This window comes from Coenobita brevimanus, chromosome 51, assembly GCF_032717465.1.
Source record: "Coenobita brevimanus isolate Jiangsu-jjx chromosome 51, ASM3271746v2, whole genome shotgun sequence".
Lineage (NCBI taxonomy): Eukaryota > Metazoa > Arthropoda > Malacostraca > Decapoda > Coenobitidae > Coenobita > Coenobita brevimanus.
The window spans coordinates 526,798-547,734 of NC_137004.1; the positions used below are offsets into that span (position 1 = coordinate 526,798).

General features: G+C 42.1%; 1 protein-coding gene across 1 annotated transcript; it reads left to right on the plus strand.

Annotated features, from left to right (window-relative positions):
* Positions 1-232: 232 nt before the first annotated feature.
* On the plus strand, positions 233-20,440 carry Etfb (Electron transfer flavoprotein beta subunit). The gene is made up of 5 exons (XM_080272458.1): positions 233-371; positions 3,884-4,042; positions 9,392-9,631; positions 17,607-17,747; positions 18,716-20,440. Exons 1-5 carry the CDS (start codon positions 318-320, stop codon positions 18,884-18,886), a joined length of 765 nt encoding a protein of 254 aa, XP_080128584.1. The 5' UTR covers positions 233-317; the 3' UTR covers positions 18,887-20,440.
* Positions 20,441-20,937: the final 497 nt, after the last annotated feature.

Genomic DNA, 20,937 nt, shown 5'->3' on the forward strand with positions numbered 1-20,937 from the left:
ATATATATATATATGATGTGTAATAGAAAGTTACTAATACCACGGATATGTGAAACTTCAACCTGATATAGTTCAGTAATCATAGGTTGAGTATTTTTTGCACAATGTTCTAGAGATTTTGACCTCTTTCTGACTTTCTTTTTTTTTTCATACTTTCTCCCCCCCCTTTTCTTTTTTTTCTTTTTTTTAATAAACCGATTAAGATAGACTGGACTTGGCAACTGTGGAGTGTGTACGAGGCCGGAGTTATCGGTGCCAGCGGTCAGCACTCGGGGGGTTGTAATTACGTTGGTACCTAAACTTGTTGCACTGGCGAAATGTCTTTACGTGTTCTAGTTGGCTGCAAGAGGGTAATTGACTATGCTGTCAAGGTAACTGTATGTTTTTTCTTAATTTTTTGTTTGAACTATTACGTGTTAAATTTGTTTAAGCCAGGTTGACTGGGGTAGATTTCTTGATAATTATTTTATATAACTTCATATGCTTAAGAATAGCCAGATTATATTAACATAACTGAGGGAAAGGGAGAGTTCCATCCCAGGTAATGCGTTAATGTATTTTTTTCTTTAGTCTACTGATTATCAGGGTGTTACCATAAGATAAATTTTAATATTTGTGGAAATGCTAGTCTAGGGTGCATTCACCCTTCCCTAAAGGCTAATATGATGGATAATGTTGACAAAACCATAACACCAGCATTCCTAAGAAATAACAACAGATTCAGTTTGTTGGACAGTTGTAAGTCATCATTCTCTAAATAAGAAAGCGAGGTAATTTTTAGAAGTAACCAACGTTTCCTTTTATTATTATTTTTATGGTTTCCAGTGCGAAATACTGTGCTTTGATTAGTTTTGACCCTCATATTGGGGGGAAAATCCCCCTTTTGGAATTTTGAGTAAGATTTCCAAAAGTGGGTTTATCCCCCAAAATCAAGATCAAGATTAATTAAAAACACACTATTTTGCATTAAACTAACCCAAACTAACCTAACCTAACCTACGGTAGGCCTAACCTAGGGCCTGACAGACCAAATGCACACGCCTGCACCAGCTAATATGGCGCAACATTCATCCGTTACTGAGCGACAGCCTAACCTAAACCACTATATGACTACTCCTACAAAATTTGCTCCCCCAACTCAGACTAGGCTTAAAATTTTAAGGTAAGTCTTAGTTAGAATAGTTCAGGGACGTAATATAATGAAAATTGGTAACGTTGGTTACTTCTAAAGTTATACCGAAAGCATACTGTCGGGTCATTAATGTGTGCCAATAGACTCCTCATCAAGAGCTCATACTGGTCAGATGTGCTTGTTGGGCAACCTTATTGCTTCACATTTCTTCCCTTGCCCTTTCCTTTCCTTCCCCAAGTCTTTACTGTTTTTTTTTTTTTTCTTTCTATTTTTATTTGTCCAACTCTGTTCATAGGCTTCACAGCCTGCTCCCAAGGCCCAGTAGTTCCCCTACATACCATACACCTCTACATGTCACCACTTCAGCACTAACATCCACTGTCCATATTGAATACATGCTAGGGCTGTCTCATACAGGACTGGTGTATTGGTATTAGTGGGGGTATTTTTAAGACTTGTTGGTGGGACTTCTGGAAGATCAGTAAAGTCTGATTTTATGAAATTCAAATCCTTAAACTGTTCCCTGCCCCAACTGGGATTTGAACCTGGGTCCGGTAAGACTGCAGGCCACGTCCCTGCCGATTGAGCCACTGCCTCCTCCACTGTGCTCTTCCGGTGGTTTTGTGAGGAGAGCAGCTGGAGTGCGGCAGCCATTTTTCCGTCCTTTCGGGGATAGAGGAGCTTGTCATTGTGGCCAACCCCGGTACCGGAGATACAGCTATGGACCTTGCAGACCTGCCTGAGCCCTGTCCCCTCACCAGCAAGAGGCCCAGGAGTCCGTCTGGCGGGCAGATGGATCACTCTGGTGATATTCACCCACAGAAGTGTTCTCAGACTTCCCCACCCCCTCTTCTGCTGGCCCAGGCTAGTTTTTGGTAACCTTCCTGGTCCAGACCAAGAATTGATGCCCTGTCTTTAACAACCCTCAGGTGCTCTTCTCTGCCATCAACTCTAGTCCAAAGGCAAAGTACAGTGTTGAGGGCCATGCCAAGTTCCTGCGAAGTGGAGCTGCCCTCAGTTTCCGTGTGCAGATGGCTAGTTTGTCTAAATTTCATCCTCCCCCTGAATCCATATCATTCCTTGCTAGGGTTGAGATTTGATTTTGGAGGGCATTCTCATTGGATGACGGGGAATTTTTTTATGGAAAGATAAGGCCTGTCTCCTTTGAGTCTGGGGTGGATTATATGGTGCGAGAAGCTCGTTATCTGGGTCCTGAGATGGGGGATCTTGTAGAGGCCTCCCGCCAACACCACGGTGGTCCGGAGGTCCTGTCCAAGGTAGTGTGGCTGAAGTTCCTTGGCGCTTCACTAGAGAGGATCATTCTGGGCCACTCCAGTTACCCTGTCACTCACCTGGTAGGGCCATGACCTTCCGGCAATCAGACAGCTGAGGGAACATGCATGGCCCAAGAAACTGAGGATACTCCAGTCAGATGACATAAGGCAAAAGTTCTAATGATAATTATCTAATTGACTGGTTTGGTGTATCCTGCAATAAGTTGTGCTAAAGGTTTTACAATATGAATATCTATCTGTCTGTCTATTGCCAGATGTCTTAATCCCGTACAGGGTGGCCACAAACAAATCGCCTCCATGTCGCCCTGTCCTCTGCCATTTCACTGCCCTGCATCCAGCTCTCACTCTCCTCTCTCATATACCTCTTCACTCCATCCCACCATCTCATCCTTGGCCTCCACCTCACTCATATACACTCTCCTCATCAGTCTCTCACTCACCATCCTCTCCACATGGCCAAACCACCTCAGTGTATTTCTCCTAACACTTCCTATCACATCCACATCCACACCAAAATGCTTCTTCACTCCGTCCTTTGTCAGTCTGTCTCTCTATGTGACTCCACATGTTCCTTTCAAATAACTCATTCCTACTGCTCTCACTCTTGACTTCTGTCCCCCCAACAATGTCCAAGCTTCACGTCCATACGTTAGAGTTGGTATCACAATACTGTCGTGTAGTAACTTTTTCACTTCCATGCTCGCTTCCCTGTTTCTTATCACTGCTTTCAAGGAAGCAGCAACCTTTCTTGTTGTACCCTTTCAACAGGGCTCTTGCTAACTGATGATGTGATCATATTGCTGCTGCTGCAGATTCTAATCACAGTCTTATCATGGGAGGTGCTGTGTCCCTCAGCATATCATTTGTATAGTTAAAAGACACTCATATAGGCCATCAGTTTTTATACGCTTCCAGCAATCTTCTTTAGCTCTATGTTTTATCAGTGATAGGTCATCCTGTATGGTCACTTCATGTTATTCTGCTCTACTGATATTTTCACCTTCATTTTATAGCTTGCTCTTTTGATACCTCTCACACTCTCCTTTCTAGGACATTGCATTTTTTTTTTTTTCCCCCAAGTTTCCTGCCAGTTACACAATTTATCCAGATCATTGTGCAACTGTTGACAGCTTTCATTATCATGGATACCTTTCACAGTTTTTGCAACTTCTGCAGACATTTTCATATAACAACTTAACCCTTCCAGCATGTCATTTGCATATATCAGAAACAATAGGAGCCAACACTGAACCTTGATGCACTCCACTAATTACATTCCTCAACTGAGAATACGTTGTCCCTTATAACTGTTCTCATGTGTCTTCCCACTAAATATTTCTCCATTCATTTCAATACTTTCCATTCACCCTTCTAGGCCAAGCATATAACTACAGTAATAGCTATACTTTATGACTGAACATATTGGATGACCTATTGCACTGTGTGATATTTTCAGATTAGGGTGCGACCAGACAAATTAGGTGTGGTAACAGATGGTGTGAAGCATTCCATGAACCCCTTTGATGAGATTGCCATTGAAGAGGCTGTCCGACTGAAAGAGAAGAAAATTGCCAAAGAAGTTATTGCAGTGTCATGTGGACCAGCCCAGGCACAGGTATGGTTTTCAGCATTGTCATGGTATATTGATTCACTGCTGTGTAATTGTTTGCCATCCAACTGATTGCAGTAACATGAAGGATATACAGTATTTATGAGGTTTAAGCCTTATGCATTACATAGTAATGGTTGTAAAGCCACTTGTTCATACATAAGTATACAGTAGTATAGTTAAGTTGTTGCTCATCACACTGGTGATGGGCTGGTGAATACAGGAAGTCCTGAATTGGTGAGAGAGTTCAAGTACCTAGGTGTGGTTAGTGGAAAGAGAGGTTGTTGTTGTTGAACACCCTATGTCTGACTGAGCAGACCCATCCACCACGGACATGCAACCATCCCTGCAGGGCCATCCTGTGCCGAGCCAATGTTCCCTTTTCTGTTGGCAGCGCCTCACCACAGCAAGGCGTGGAGAAAAAGTGTGGAGGTCTGGTTCTTGGATAGCTGGTGCATTTGTGTCTCTCCGTGAAGTTAAACGGGGAACTATAGTACGATACCAGGTTTTGTGCCTAATAGGGACTGTGAAAAGTGCCACCAAAGTTGATTCCTCTGAAGTTGGGGCATTGACCTTATGGGAAACAAGCTAATAGGGCTTAGACCCATAAGAAAACTCACCCCCCTTAATGTATTTCCAACTCTAAATATATTCTAAAGATACCTGAATTGTTGCTATTAGCACATTAAATCATAAAGTAACATTTAATATATGATAAAACATAAAAACTAATCATCATACTTGTGTTTTATCACCCCTTTATGGTAGTCATGCTTGGCCTTCCCTTTACCACGTGCTGTTCCAGGTTCATATACTTACACCATTTCCACTGTCACCCAGTCCACCTCCAGCTCCACTTGCAGCACAAGATGACATATTTCCATCAGTTACCATGCAAGGACGCGAGAGTGTAACGCTCAACTTGCGGACACACTGAACACAGGGAAACTGGCCAAAACTGAGTGTTGGCGCTGGCATCGCTATGGCAAGAATCTGAAACTTGTGTTGCCAGAGGGTGCGAGAGTGTTTTTTTTGTTGCAAATGTGCAATCACGGGAACATTTGATGGATGCAGCCATAGTACAATTTTGCCAGTCTGGATTCTGTGAAACATGGTACCTTACTGTAGCAGGTTTCACTTCATCCCATGATGTTATATGGTTACCGCCCACTTCAGTACAGTCACGTCTCTGTATACTGTAGTTTGGCATGTAATAAATTAATAGAATGGTGAAGTAAATATTATACCCAGTTTTGGTATAAAGGTGGTGGAATTTGCTTATACAGTATGTTAATTGTGATGTCCATGTACGACAATCCTATGTGGACACAGTGCTTCATGCAAGCCGACAGTCAGATTTTTTTTACCCAAGATGGGCACCTAGTGCTCGCATGTGCAGAACCCATCTTAGGCCTCTGTGTTTTCGACCTCCTTCGGGCCATTCTTTTGAAAAGACTCCCATTTGGCCACTTTCCTACATGTCCCGCAGCTGTGATTGTCTATGTCTCATTCGGCCACTTCCTTACGTGTCCGTCGCTTGTGATTGTCTACCTAGTGTTCCTTGTGTCACGAACCATCTTGTGTGTACGAGGCCATCAAAACACCATCATTGTCACCAAACATCAGTGCAAGAGTGCTACATATAGTGCAACGTGTGACGTTAAGGGGAGAGAAAACTTCTTTGTTGGAGAAATACTACAGTAAAACTTGTGACTTGGAGATCATGTCTGTTGCTACCACTAGTGGAAAGTGTGATGCTACTGAGGGCAACCCCAAAAGTGTAGGGCATAGCCTGTCTCTTGGTGAGAAATTGGACATTCTTAAGCACCATAAGAATGAGCAGGGGGCAAGGAAGATTGCCGAAACCCTAAGCTGCCCCAGTCCATGGTCTCTGATGTAATTTAAAAATCTGAGGCTGTCCCAGCAGTGTCACAGTGTGCCTACCATGACTGCTAAGTGGCAAACAAAAAATAGGGAACCAATTATGGAGTATCTGGAGCGTCTCCTAACGCTGTGGGTTGACCTAACAGAGCTAAGCTACCCCTGCATTGTAGCTTCATCTGCACCGGAAGTCAAGATCTGTGAAAGGATCTCAAAGAGGAGAAAGGATTGGAGAAGAAGGAGGAGTTCAAGGCAAGCACAGGGTGGTTCAAGCAGTTTAAGGTTGTTGGCCTTAGACATGTGACCATGCATAGGGAGGTTGCTAGTGCTGACCACATGGCAGCTGAGGCCTTCTCTGCCAAGCTGAAACCGAGCATTGAGGAAGAGGAACACTCACAAACACGTCTTAATCTTTGATGTTATGGGCCTATATAAAAACGAATCTCCTGGAAGACTTATATTAGCAAGGAAGCACAATGAGTGCCAGCCTTTATGGCAGCCAAAAACTGCCTCACCAATTCTATGGTGTGAATGCAGAGGGGGACCTTAAGCTGAAACCCCTGCTCATATAACACTGGGATAATCCCCGGACACTGGCAAGGTATGTTGAGGGGAACCTGGGGGTTACAGTAGTCCCTCCTTTTTGCAGGGCCCACCATTGCCAGGTTCGGTTATTCACGGAGAGCAGATGGTCATTCTTCAAAAGCATCTGAGAAGTGCCAGAAAACATTGATGGGGTTCCACATGACTTTTTTTTTCCCATTCACACAACCCCTCCTGTGTTTTCTCCCATGGCTTGCATTTGAGCTCCCCTTGTTTGTCCTGCTCAGTCCACTCTAGTGTTGCCAGCTTGGCAGAGAAGTTGCAAAATCCAGCGACTTTACATATCAAATTTTGACTTTAGCGGATTCATGCCAAAGTATTAGCCCTGTACCATATTTCATAAAATTCTTGTGGATTTATGTGAAAGTGTTTACCATATACTGTACTGTATATACAATTTGCTAATAGACAGATATTGCCAGATTCATATATTACCTTCAGTGCTAGTAATATTCCCATCTCCAAAAGTATTGTAATTCTCAGTGTCTCACTTAACAATGCACTCAGCTGAACCTCTCTTGTTAGATCACTTGCTAAACTGCCTCAGAGAAACTTGGATTATTGTACAGAGTCTGTAACTTCTTCACTGATGAGCAGTTAGCTATTTATAAGAGTTATGTGCACTCTTAGCTTGAATGTTGCTCACCCTTGTGGCATGGATGTGGAGAGGTTGCATTAAAACAACTAGACGAAATTCAGAACAAAGCTATTAGAATTATTAACAACCCTGCCATTACAAATAAACTACCTCCCCAACAAGTAAGAAGGAATGTTGCCTCCCTTGCATTATTTCACAGATATTTTTATGGCAAATGCTCGGACGAAGTTGCATCCATGGTGCCACCTCTTCATGCAATCCCTCGTGCTACACAGGCATCTGGTAGCGCTCATGACTGGAATGTCACTCAGCCATATTTCAGAACTTCTACCTATCAGAATTCTTTCATTCTCCGAACTGCATCTCTCTGGAACTTGCTTCCCCAGAGTTGTTTCCCTCCAAACTTCAGCCCACAGCTGTTCAAGTCTAACTGTTACAGATATTTTATGAACAGAGGACACCAGTAATCTGGTGTATGGATAATTTTTTTATTCATTTGTTTTTCCTTCCTCTGTTCTGTTATTAAAAAAAAAAAAAAAAAAATTGTTTTGACCACCAATGTGTATTACAAGTATTATGTGATCCACTGTGGATAAATATGGCTTCATCAGTGTATAAAATGTACTTGCATGGCTGAGGATGATCTACTAGCCAAATACAGAAATCCAGTCGTTGAGCAGAATCAGATGCTGAACTTGTTGTATGTGATGTGGGTGCAGACTTTCCCGCTTTAATGTTCTCCGTACCTTTGCGTGTGGAACACTAAGTCGGGATGAAATTCTTCTTGTACTGATGCTAGGGCTGCGATGTACCATTCCTACTATGCGTCGTACCTCATCTTGCCTCTCCATGCGTTCAGCTGTGGCTCCAGCTCCAGGAAAACAACCTTTGTCCCAGAGATGCTGGTAGACTTGGTAAAACACTTTTACATCTGGGCTCCTTCTGTTTGGATATTTCCGTGTGTATTCCCTTGCTGATGCTTCAGCGTTGCCATTGCAGAACCCACAGGTAAAAATCATATCTGCATACTCCATGTTTGTAAAAGTGAATGGCATTGTAGTGATATGTGGGTGAAACCATCCCTGGAATAAACAGGCCTTCCACACTCGCCTGGCACTTGGCGGGAACTGTCAGTTTGAGCTCTGAGGTACCTCATCTTGTATCACTGATATGCCACGTTTACTCCTGCAGTAGTAGATTTATTTGTCATTTTAAAGTGACATACTTTTTTATGTAGAACAGTTACTTATGTGATAATTAATGAAAGAATAGTGTAATTCAGAATGAGAACAATGTGTAAAATTTAAAAGAAAACTGAGTAACTTGGCAACACAGCAAGGTCGCCGCCAGCCCGGCTGTCTCTCGCTGACATCATTTCGTTTCGTTTTTAAAGGCTCCAACATGCTTGCATGCGTCGGCCTTGGTCACCTAATGGCGGCTTTCCATGCTGCATGATCCATTGCAGCCTCCCTGTTCAGTTCCTTAATTCTGAGGTCACATTTAATGGCCTCGTCCCACGTCTTTCTCGGTCTACCCCTCATAACCCCACCCCCAATATTAACACTTCTCACCTTCCTCACCCAATTATCATCTCCCATCCTCTCCACATGTCCAAACCATCTCAATCTACCTCTCCACATCACAACACGAATACACTCCAGTCCCATCCTACCTCTCAACTCTTCCATCGTAAACCCAGCTCCCCCAGACTTTGCACGCAGGGACGCACTACACATCCACCTAATCATTGTCATTTCTGTACGTCTGACGTCTGTCAGATTTGAAAATTTCCCCACGTGTAAACCATTACATTAAACACCTATACTTATAGAGTATTTTATACTTAGAATTGCATAAACTTGCGTTTCCCAGAGTTTCCTGAAAAACTCGTGAATCACCCTGTATACTACTTGCTTTTGCATTTCTTGAGACTAGGGAGTGTGATATTGTATTGATAGCATCAGGTGTGGAAATGCCATGCTGATGGGTTTATGAATGTGTGTGAATAATAACTCAAATACCAATCCAACTTTCCCTTGATTCATTGAGATTGAAACCTTTAATATCAGAATTACCAGCTTATTACTTTGACCATTAACCACACCTCTCATTCCTTATCTTTGGTGTTTAGCATTCCTGTTGTATTCTCAGTGGTTGTGGTGTGGGAAATTGTCAACTCATACAGTAATGTATATAATTTTTGATCTGGAAAATCATTGCCATCAGTTTCATGCCAGCATCTCTGTTACAGCAATATATATCTTTATATGCAGGAAACCATCCGTACTGCACTGGCAATGGGTGCTGATAGAGGGATTCATGTGGAAGTACCAGCCAAAGAGATGGAGAAGTTGGAACCTCTACATGTATCAAAGATACTAGCCAAGCTAGCAGAACAGGAGCAGGCAGAGCTTCTGGTTGTCGGCAAGCAGGCAATTGATGATGACGCCAATGCCACAGCTCAGATGACTGCTGCTATCCTCAACTGGCCACAAGCAACTTTTGCTTCCAAGGTAAGATCATGATTTTAATCAGTAAATTGCAAGGAATGCCTCTGTACATTTGTTCACTACAATCTTTTTTATCAGTACGGACCTCTGCATTCCACACTAAATGTTTAAAAGACAACACAAATTACACAATCATAGTAATATTAATGATGATGATGATCTATCTGTCTGTCTACCTATCTATTACCAGATGCCTTAATCCCAGTGGCCACAAACAAATCGCCTCCATGTCCCCCTGTCCCCTGCCATTTCATTGCCCTCCCCTCAGCCCACATCTGCCTCTCTCATATGCCATCCCATCCCTTCATCCCATCCTCAGCCTCCCCCTCCATCTCCCCCCCTCCACCTCACTCACATACACTCTCCTTGTTAGTTTCTTGCTGTCCATACTCTCCACATGTCCAAACGACCTCAGTGTATTACTCCTAACTCATGCTATCAGATCCACATCCACATCACAATGCTCCTTCACTTCCTCATTTGTCAGGCTCTGTTTCCATGTAGATACACATGCTTTTCTCAGATAACTCATTTCCACTGCTCTCACTCTTGGGTTATTCCTTCATGAGGAACGTTACATTCGGAGACAAGTTATTGAACTACTCTCAGTTTATCTGCAAAAGTATGCAATATAAACAAATGGTTTTTGTGAGCTATATAACCAGTGCATCACCGTACATCATACCAAGGTCGGATTGTTTATATGTTTTAATGTGGATGCAATATAGATTTTCAAAAGTTGCGTTAGGAATGTTACCGAGATGCTACCCCCTCTTGTATGTGGCATAAGTAATTTCAATAAGTCTGTGATTTGGCTGGTTCAAGCAAGGAGTGCTTCATATCAGTAATATGGTATGTCAGTAGATGAGGATCATAACCGTACCCAGCAAATGTGATTATTCCTAATAACTGTTGAGCTGTTAAGGAAAATGTGACTGTCAGACACATTACTGGAAAAGTGAGAACTGTTACTTGTGCGATTTTTATTGAAATATGATTATACAGTCAACTAGTATGGTTACAGTAATTGTAAGTATCAGAAACATAAGCAAAATGTGTACTGATGTGAAATTTATATAATAAACTAACCAGAAAGTGGTTGTAGGGGGTGCTCACTGTCCACTCACTCGATGTAGTGCTGCTCTCGGGTGCCTACCCTTTCGTCTCTTCATTCCTTCTTTCCATCCTTCCTTAGGTCAATGGATGACTTTACACTGAGTGACAAGCCAAATGGTTTCCTGTACACCAGGAAACCATTTACTGTACTATGCTGAGTGGTGACCGTATAACCAAATTATGGCGCCTGGTGGTTTAGTGGGCAATTAAGGCGTTCCCGTCAGATTGAACCGATGCAGGATTATATCCAAGGGGTGGTTGGGGTTTACTACTCATGTAATTCCACTCAGGGGTGAGTGAGACTGGTCACTTTCATCTTAAATATCAGGACCAACTTGCCTAGCCCTGGGCTCCTACGCTCCTTGTGGGGCAACACTGGATTAGATGATGAATGAATAAATGAACTAACCAAAAGGCAATTCTTGTTTAAGTGATATCAGCATATTCAAGTGACATCAATAACATGACATCAACATTAGACTAGTTGATTGAGGAGGGAAGAGCCACCGCTCTATCTATCTATCTATTACCAGATGCTATAATTTGATTTGATTTTTTTTTTAATGCAAAGAAGAAGGAACCAAAGGCCAGGAGCCCACAAACCACTCCCTCCAAGAGAAAATAAAACACAATACAAAAGAGAGCCAAATTCAAGATCTGTTCGTTTCGAGATGCCTGGACACACTGTGTTTGAATGACTGGCAGTCATATTAAGTAGGAAATACAGAAAGAGGGAGCCAGTTCCAGAGTTGACCTGTTGCATAAATGAAGGACTGGGAGTAATGGTTTGCTCTTGCATTAGAGAGATGGACAGAAAAGGGATGTGAGTTTGTGGCCAGACGGGTGCTATGCACCCATCATAAAGGTGGAAGGATGCAAGCAGACAGTTCAGAGGAGCATTGACCATTGAAGTAGCGATAGAAAAGAGATAAAGATGCAACAGTGCGGCGAAGAGACAGAGGTTGAAGGGAGCCAGTAAGAGGAGAAGAGTTAATGATACAAAAAGCCTTTGACTGCACGCTATTGAGAAGAGCTGTATTTGGGGAGCCTCCCCACGCACGTATAAAGTCAACAACTGTGCAGGGGTAAAGAAGGTACGGAGTTGGCTTAGCACACCTTATTTCTTGGAAGCAGATTTTACAAGAGATGTAATATGATCTTTCCAAGATAAGTCCCGAGTGAATGAAACCCCAAGCATGTTCAAGGATGATGCAGGATTGAGCTGGATATTATGAAACATTAGTGGGTACTCGTGTGGAAGATTTAGTTGAGTTGATAGGTGTAAAAACTGAGTCTTTGATGCATTGAAAACAACAGGATTATTTTTACCCCAGTCAGAGATACGAGCCAAGTCAGACATTAGGTGTGCCATAGCCTAACGTCTGGATATGAGTGATTACTGTACAGTAAACCCTCGATATAACGAACCCTTTTATAGTGAACTTCGGATATAACGACCCACCATTTCCAGAGCGACCTTCCGCCACATATAGCAACCTTTGGTCGCTTTATCCAGTGGAAGTTTGCTCCCTGGCATGGTAAGTGTACTGCAACAGTACTACATTACATTATAGGCATTGTATTTATATGTACAACTTCATACAGGACAGTATTTACTGTACATGTACCTTATAACTACATAAACCATTGAATTCTCCATGTGAAACTTCATAGAGTAAATTGTGGTTGCACACGTATGACTGAACGGCTCCATAGCTGTAGCGACCTTGGGTCGGTAATCCCTCGGTTATTAACGACCATCGGATATAGCGAACTTTAGGATGTAACAACTCACCCCTATCCCCAATTAGTTCGTTATATTGAGGGTTTACTATAATTGGTTTCTTCTGCTTTTACATAAATCAAATTTTTACATAAGTGCATTAGACCAAACACACATGCCACATAACTCTCTCTCTCTCTCTCCTCACTACACTCTCTTAATGAAGTTCATTTTTGTTTCCATAGTTATACAGGTATACCCCAGTTTAACGATGCAATTGGTTAAGTAAAACCCCATCATTAGGCAGGGTATCATATCTCGGGGTAGATTTAACACGTAAAGTATAGTAATGTGTTTTTGAGCCTTGGGTTTCCCCCCCGACCAGGTCCTAAACCCACCCAAATGAGTCCAAAAACAACTTTAAAGCCAATCTAAATGGCTTAACAGCTGTACAAGAAGCTAACCTAAGCCTAAAACCAGTAAATAACTCACCAAAACCAACATTTGAAATCTGAAAATTGTCATATGTAAGTCTTGAAAAAATCAAGCTTAGTAAACTATACCCCAAAATGACAGTGTTCACCCAACCTGTGGCTAAAACATATTAATCTATGTCTAAAAACAGTTTATAAATCAACCTAAATACACAATTTTAGTCAAAAATATCCTCAAAATTGGTAAAAAAAAAAAAAAAATAAAAACCCATCGATAGGCAGGGTATGGTTGTATTGTAATCCCTCTACTTTCCGGACGCCCACTTTCCGGACATCCCCACTTACCGGACATAATTGTCCCGGGATCCAATATTCCCAAAATGGTCCGAAAACTGCAAAAAATTAGAAAAAAATCCGACTTTTTCCCGCCCATAATTTGAACTTAGCGCACATGGCGCAGGACAGCTTTGTTGTGGTGCGTCATTCCTCCGATGTCCGCTAGAGTGCCCCTGCATCCTCCCCACTTTCCGCCTGTCTCTTGTCGTGAGTGAACGCTCGTTGTCATGGCTGCCTACGTGCTCGCTTTTGTGGTGGTGCTTTACCTGCTGCAGGCACTCCTGCTGCTCTCGTGCCTCTCCTTCGTGTGAGTGATGATGGCCCCGCCGCCTGAGAAGAGGAAGAGAGTCGTTTTGACTCTGGAGAAGAAGAGGGAGATATTGGAGAAAGTAGATGCGGGATGGTCTTCATCACGCATCCTTTGTGAGTTCAACCTGGCCCAATGTACTTTGTTTGATATTAAGAGATCCCGAGACAAACTCACGCAGTACACGGCTGACTTCTCGTCGAAAAGCAAACGCAACGTGGAGGGGAAGATGATGTTTACTCTCAAGTTTGCTGAAGTCGACCGCTCCACGTTGATTTGTAATCGACAGCAACGTGCTGCTGGTGTGATGGTACGTGGTATGGAGCTGAAGGCTGCTGTTGAGAAGTTCGCGAGGCTTCACAACGCCCTAGACTTCAAGGCATCCGAAGGTTGGCTCTTCACGTTCAAGTTATGACATGGCCTTACCAACCGTAAGTCTCAAGGCGAAGCTTTGGACGCTAACGAGGATGGAGTAGAGGAGTTTCGGCACAAGGTGAAGAGCTTGATCGACAGAGAGGGCCTCACTCTCGGTCAAGTCTACAACGTTGACGAAACTGGTTTATTCTATCGCTTTTTGCCTACGAACACTCTGGCCGAGGAGACGGAGAAGTGTGTACCTGGCCGCAAGCTCTCCAAGCAAAGGCTATCTGCTTTGTGTTGTGCCAATGCTAACGGCATGCACCGGCTTAAGCCCATTATTGTTGGCCGTGCAAAGCAGCCTCAGTGTCTTCGTGGGGTGATGGATGTCCTTCCTGTCGTCAGGTGCCATTCCTTGAAGGCATGGTTCACAGCTGTGATCTTCAAAGACTGGTTTCACCGTCACTTCGTCAAGGAGGTCATACATTACCAGACAGAGAAACTGGGAATCTCGTGAACAGGTAAAGGCCCTCCTTCTCCTCGACAATGCACCTGCCCACCTGTGCGACAAGGACTTGGTGGTTGAGAATGACCGCATTAGGTGCATGTTTCTGGCACCTAATACTACTGCTCTCATCCAACCAATGGACCAAGGAGTGATTGTGGCAACGAAGCGGCTATACCGACGGAAGTTCCTGGACGAGGTGATGGTTGTTCTCAAGGACGAGGACGAGCGCAGGGAGGGACGGGACACTCAAGGTCAGCGGACTTTGGAAAACCTTCGCCGCTACAACATCAAGTCTGCCATTTACATCAGGGCCAGTACATGGAAGGAAATCCCTGTCAAGACTCAAGAAAATGGTTTGGTCTCGTCTGCTTCTCGGAACGGATGTGGAGCACGATTTCCTAGGTTTTGACGTGGATGACTTCCATGCATGTCTACGTGCGCACGGCGACGATGTTGATGTGGATGAAGTGCGTGAGTGGTTGGATGACGACGAGGGCGATCCTGGGTATCAGACCCTGTCTGATATTGAGATCTCATCTTCAGTTGCAGGTGTCAGTACCCAGCCTGAAGATTCCGACGAGGACGGCGACGATGATGCAGTCTCCTCTCAGCATGACACAACTCCAGCCATCCCCAAGCTGAGAGCACTCCGGGAACACCTAGAGTTCGTTCTGGACTACCTGGAACACCCAGACTGCGACAGGGAGATGGGGCCCTTGGGACTTGTGGAGGAAGTGCATGTTTTCAGGCAGCGCATCATAAATCGTCAGAATTGTCGTTCCTTGCATCAATCAACGATTGACAGCTTTTTCATGCTCGTGACCCCGGCTGTGCCCAGTCCTGGCTCCACTCCATTGCCTCCCCAAGACAGGCCTTCATGCTCCGAGCCACAGCCCAGCACATCAGCCACGGTGGAGTCACCGCTCGACGTGAGTTTGTGTCTGTCTTCTGAGTCGTCTGCAGTGGGTACGCCGTCACCACGACCCAGCGACGCACCCCTAGGTCACCTGCCAGTGATACTCTCAGACTCTGACAGTGATTAAACAGCAAGAACTCCACTAGACCACACAGGAATTTAGTGTTGTGCAGTGAAAGAAAAACAGTGCATACAGTACAGTATTGTTAAGAAATTAGAAATTTGAGTGAAAAGACAAACAATTTTTGAACTAAATTTAACGTAAATTAACTTGTGTGTTTTGTTCTGAAATTAGTTTTATGAGTGGAAAGACTTAAAGTGGAGAGTGCAACACTTATTAAGTTACAATGGAGCATAAGTAAGACAAGAGTGCGCAATGTGAAGAGAATGGACTTCTGAGTGTGAATGACTAAGTTCAGTGCAAGACTTCATGAACAGTGTACTGCAAGTGCTTCAGGAAATCCTTCTTACTGTCAGAGTCTGAGAGGAGGCAGTTATTCATCGAGATGGCCATGGACTTGCTGTAAATAGGCAGAATGTTTCATACTGTACTCTACTGTACTGTATTTTCCATACTGTACTTACCTCAAACACCTCATTTCACTCTTTTATGTCCCTTATTGGTGTGAATATGTAGTGTCTTAGGTGCTATGCATGTGCAGTAGGGAGGTGTTTTTCTGAGTTAGGCTAGGTTAGGGTCCATAACTACCAGTCCAGGAGCCAGGGACTTGTAAGTACCCTGAATGTTTAATATTGTATAAACCTACCTCAAAAACTCATTTTATGGATCTTTTGCATTTATTTCAGTCTTTTATGTCCCTTATTGGTGTGATTTGGTTCTTAAATAGGTGCTATGCATGTCCAGAGGGAGTTGTATAGGTGTTTTTCTGAGTTAGGGTCCATAAGTACAAGTCCAGGAGGCTGGTGCCCACTATCCGGACAGGACCACTTTCTGGACATGCCTTTGGCTCTATTACGTCAGATAGTGGAGGGATTACTGTATATCTACTCCCATTGTTAAGCTGAGGTATTGCATCTAGAGGTGTCATGTATCGGGGTATACTTGTAGTGTGTAATTTTTTGCTGCTTCTCTCCCCACCACCACTACTCTTTCGTTTTTGCGACATGCCGAAGATCAAGATAACGAAAAACAACCTTGAACCTCCTGCTACAGCAGTTACCACATGTGTACTGGCATAACTAACTGAGAGGCAGGACATGCACGGACACGAATTGATGCCTCACTAATGAAGTAGTAGGACTTGGAACGCATTTTAAATAGGTAGAATACTTATTTTTGTTATTTTTAGCTTTGAAATTTCTGTAGTTTTTACATATCCGAACTTATATTACTTGAATTTATGTACGTAGAGGAGTTCCTGCAGTAATAATCAGTAATACAGAAATGTAACAAAAACTACTCCTTCTTTGCATTTTGTTCGGTCTGGTAGTTTTGTCCCCTCATTGTATTGACGCATGGTTCAGTATATAACAGAATGAAGGTGGTCAGTATAGCTGAAGTTCAGTTTAATGAGGTTCGATTTAAAGAGGATTTACTTTACTACCACAGGAGTGACACGAAGCCAAGGTGTGGTAGCTGGGCTTGGATAACGCTCCCTCCCAGGCAAGGAAATCAAACACATTTACCAAGTAGTCAGTGTCCAGGCTGAGACTGTTACTCATACATATCTCAGATACACAGCTCATCTTCCTGGGGGCTATGCGTCCTTCATTTTCTGTGCACCTTGCCATGACCCCATATGCCGTGCAGTGTGGAAACAGATCTGTCACAGCCACCATATCCAACCATCTCTCTTATGAAGGCCTTCACACCACCAGCAGATCATTCCCAGTGCTACTTTGCTCTGCCTTATCTTTGTATAGTTAACTCTCTGTCATTGCAGTCAAGAACTTCACCTTTCCTTTTGTCTCTGCATTCACCATATCACTTGAGTAACCTTCTCTTATATCCCAGCACCATGGACATCTGCAAAATACTGCACCAATCTGTTAAACTCCTGTCCATTATCGGCAGCAATGAGTGGTGAGATCAGGGGGGGAAGGGGGAAGGACAACCATCATTTGAGTGTCTAGCTAATGGAGTGCTTACAGTTTGTTGCAATCTTTAGTTTTAATATCTTCATGTCAGAGACATTAGGATTCCATACAGTGCACAGTACTGTCATTAGCTAATTGGTCTCTCTTGATTAACAAACTGATATTCCATTAAAAAGAAATGCTTAATATTGAGCTTCAATATGAGTTCTATGTGTTTCGACAGATTGAGAAGAAGGATGGAGAGTTGGAAGTAACTAGAGAGGTTGATGGTGGCCTGGAAACCATTAAGGTGAAGCTTCCAGCTGTAATTTCAGCTGACCTAAGGCTCAATGAACCCCGTTATGCCACCCTCCCTAACATTATGGTATGTGGCATAGTCAGATGGTTACACTAATAATCATACCCAGTACAAGCAGTCCTCATAAGCAGTAAATGATTTCTGAAATATCAAACTTTTTAACATATTGTTGATACTGTAAATTGAGAGAACTAGCAGATCAACTTCACGGGCAGCAGTGAAGCTTTATTAGGCATTTTTTTTTTTTTTTTTTTTTTTTACTAGTCTGAGGACTTTACAGCAAAATAGGAAAGGGGGGGGTTGTCAAAAAAGGCTAACTGTAATGAGGACTACTTGCACTGTACTTAGCAGTACTGAAGACTGGTAAAGAAACAAGTTAGCCTGTGCCACATAGAGGTAAGTTGAAGTATGACTAATATATTTTCATAATGCTGTATTAGATATTACAGTTAAAACATGCAGTAGCATTACTGTTAATTAAATCTGGACATAACAATTGGTGATAGTACAATATTGAAAACTGATATTTAACCCCTTCATCCCATGAGGTCTCTCTAGAGATGAATAAAATATTGTGGGTCAGGTGTATTAGCCAGAATAAAATGCAGAGTACAGTAAAACTTCAATTTGATGGACTTCAGTATACTGGAATTCGCTCTTATTGAAATTGAGGAGCTGCCAGACTAAATTCTTATACTGTATGTTAGAGAAAGTCCGATAAAGCCAGAAGCAGTCCGGACTGCCTGACCACGTCTCCTTTGTTCACCACGAAAAGGTAAATAAAAGACATGTTTATCAGTATACAGTTGCCCTAAGAAGTGACAACAGAGTATGCATCTTATCAGTCAGCGATGATGCACATACTCCTGCTTATATCTTTACGAGGTGAAACCTATTTTGTAAAATTTTTACAGAAAATATTAAGTAAACGTCAGAGTGCCAGTATACAGTAAGACCTCACTATTTATTTATTTATTTATTTTTAAGGCCCATATTTGTAATCCACTACATATACATCTTTATTTTCCTTGCAGAAAGCCAAGAAGAAGAAAATTGCTAAAATGAAACCTGCAGACCTTGGTGTGGATACATCTCCTCATTTCCAGGTTGTGGAGGTAGTTGATCCACCTACAAGAGCAGCTGGTATCAAGGTTGAAGATGTAGATAGTCTCATTGGCAAACTCAAAGAAGCTGGTCGTATTTAGTTCTTTGCACTGATGATTTAACTGTACTTCATTTAAAGAAATTACTGCTATATAATTACTATGTATAAAACAACAACAATTTTCCAGCATCCGTGATTCCAGAGCCTTGCTGTACTAACCTAGGTCACATGTCACATATGATAAATTCAACAGGGACCAGCATAAGACATATATGATAATTAACCAATACATCTCTGACCGACAATCCTCCATTGTATTCACACTGGTGTTCTAATGTAAATATTTATGTAACGGCTGAGCCTGGTTTGTTATCAAGCTACCTTACAATTCCATTTTATCAGACACTATCAACACCATTCCATCATGACTCAGTCATGGTCAGTATTCTTGCCATCTTTCTTAGTTTATCCTAATGTTCATTTGCTTCTTAAAATCACTGTCTGAATAGAATTTCTGTTTTTTTTCCATTTGCTTCTGTGTATTGTAAGCAGTCAATGAACCAGTACCATATGCGTTGCACAAATTCATGTCTTAATGCATTTAACTCCCCCAAAGAGCTTTAAATACATCAGTGTAATCAGACAGGCAAGTGAAACTGTTGGTAAAGATATGGACGGCCAGTGCTGTAGGTCACTGGGTAGCTCTTTATTGGTTACTCTGGTAATGGCATGCCTTGTGACAATTTGCTGCCACACGCAAACAACCCTGAAATGTCATAACGTTTTATTTACTCCTTACTCATAAATTGTCTCAGTGGATATCATTGATGGAAATAACCTTTTGATTTGATTATGGTAGTAACAGAGAATAAACCGAAGTGGTAATATAGTATTTAAAGGTAAACTTAACTAAAAGAATAAGAAATTTGATAAGTGTCATATTTACAAGAACAAATACTGATGGTTTTGTATAATTAATTGTGAGAATTTCTATTTCACAGACAAAATGCATTGATAACAGTGCAGGCTCACAAAGTTAATTAGGAGAAATAGAAAACTATTGCCTGTTCATGAATGGAACTAGCAGAATCAGTGTAAAGACTGCTGATCCCATCCATCCAGTCTTTTTAGTGGATTTTATTCAGGTAGTAGGGGAAAAAAAAAATAGTAGTGTAAACTTGTGGACTCTGAACAAATTAACACTCCCATTTATTGTATAATTTGGTTGAGGTAGTTTCATCATTGCAGTAATTTAGTGGACCAATTAACCAGGATCAAGGAGGTTTGTCTGTAATGGAACAGATGGGCGTTTTGCATCTTTCTCGGAGGCCATAGCTAGAGTTAAATGTAAGTAAAATGAGATAGGAATCACAAAATACAGGGGTCACCACCAAGACATGCAGTGTAAGCAATGAAAGTGATTGCACTCCAACATTCTGTGGCTGCCTAGTGAACTAGTCTGATGGGCTCAGGAATTTTAGGTGTCCTTTCAAAAATTTTGTCCATTTTTGTAAGAGGTGCCAGAACACCCAAAGCCAGAATACATATATATATATATATATATACAGTATATATACTGTATATACACACACTCAGGGTGTCCTGAGAGGAAAGGGTATAACTTTTGTAAATGATTGGTGAGGGAATTCTTAACGAAATGTTCTATGAACATGTGTCGAAATCTGAACCATTCAGCAGCCACAATTTCTGATGACCTAATGGGTGAAAATGGTCTCCCTCATAATTTCCCCATAAGGACATCAGTATCTTTAGCTTCGTAAAGGTTGGGAGTTCGGCACATGTTGATATAGCATTTTTTTTTTTTAGAATGAACTCATATATAATTTCCCAAAGTTATACCCTTTCCTCCTAGGACACCCTGTATATTCTTTCTTTCTTTTCCCAAATATGAAAATAAAAAACCTAACATGATATACATAGTGATTGTGACCTCTTTTATTTCCAACCAAATAGGAGTTTTCCAGCTAGAATCCTGACCAGTCTTTGTGTCATGCTGGTATTGTCAATGCAATGTAAATATATATAATGTATTTGAGAATTCCTTGTCCTGTATTCTTTGGGACCCCCTTTGTTATGTACTGTAATATTTTTGTACATAAAGTTGTACTATTTTTAAATGGGTAAGTCTTG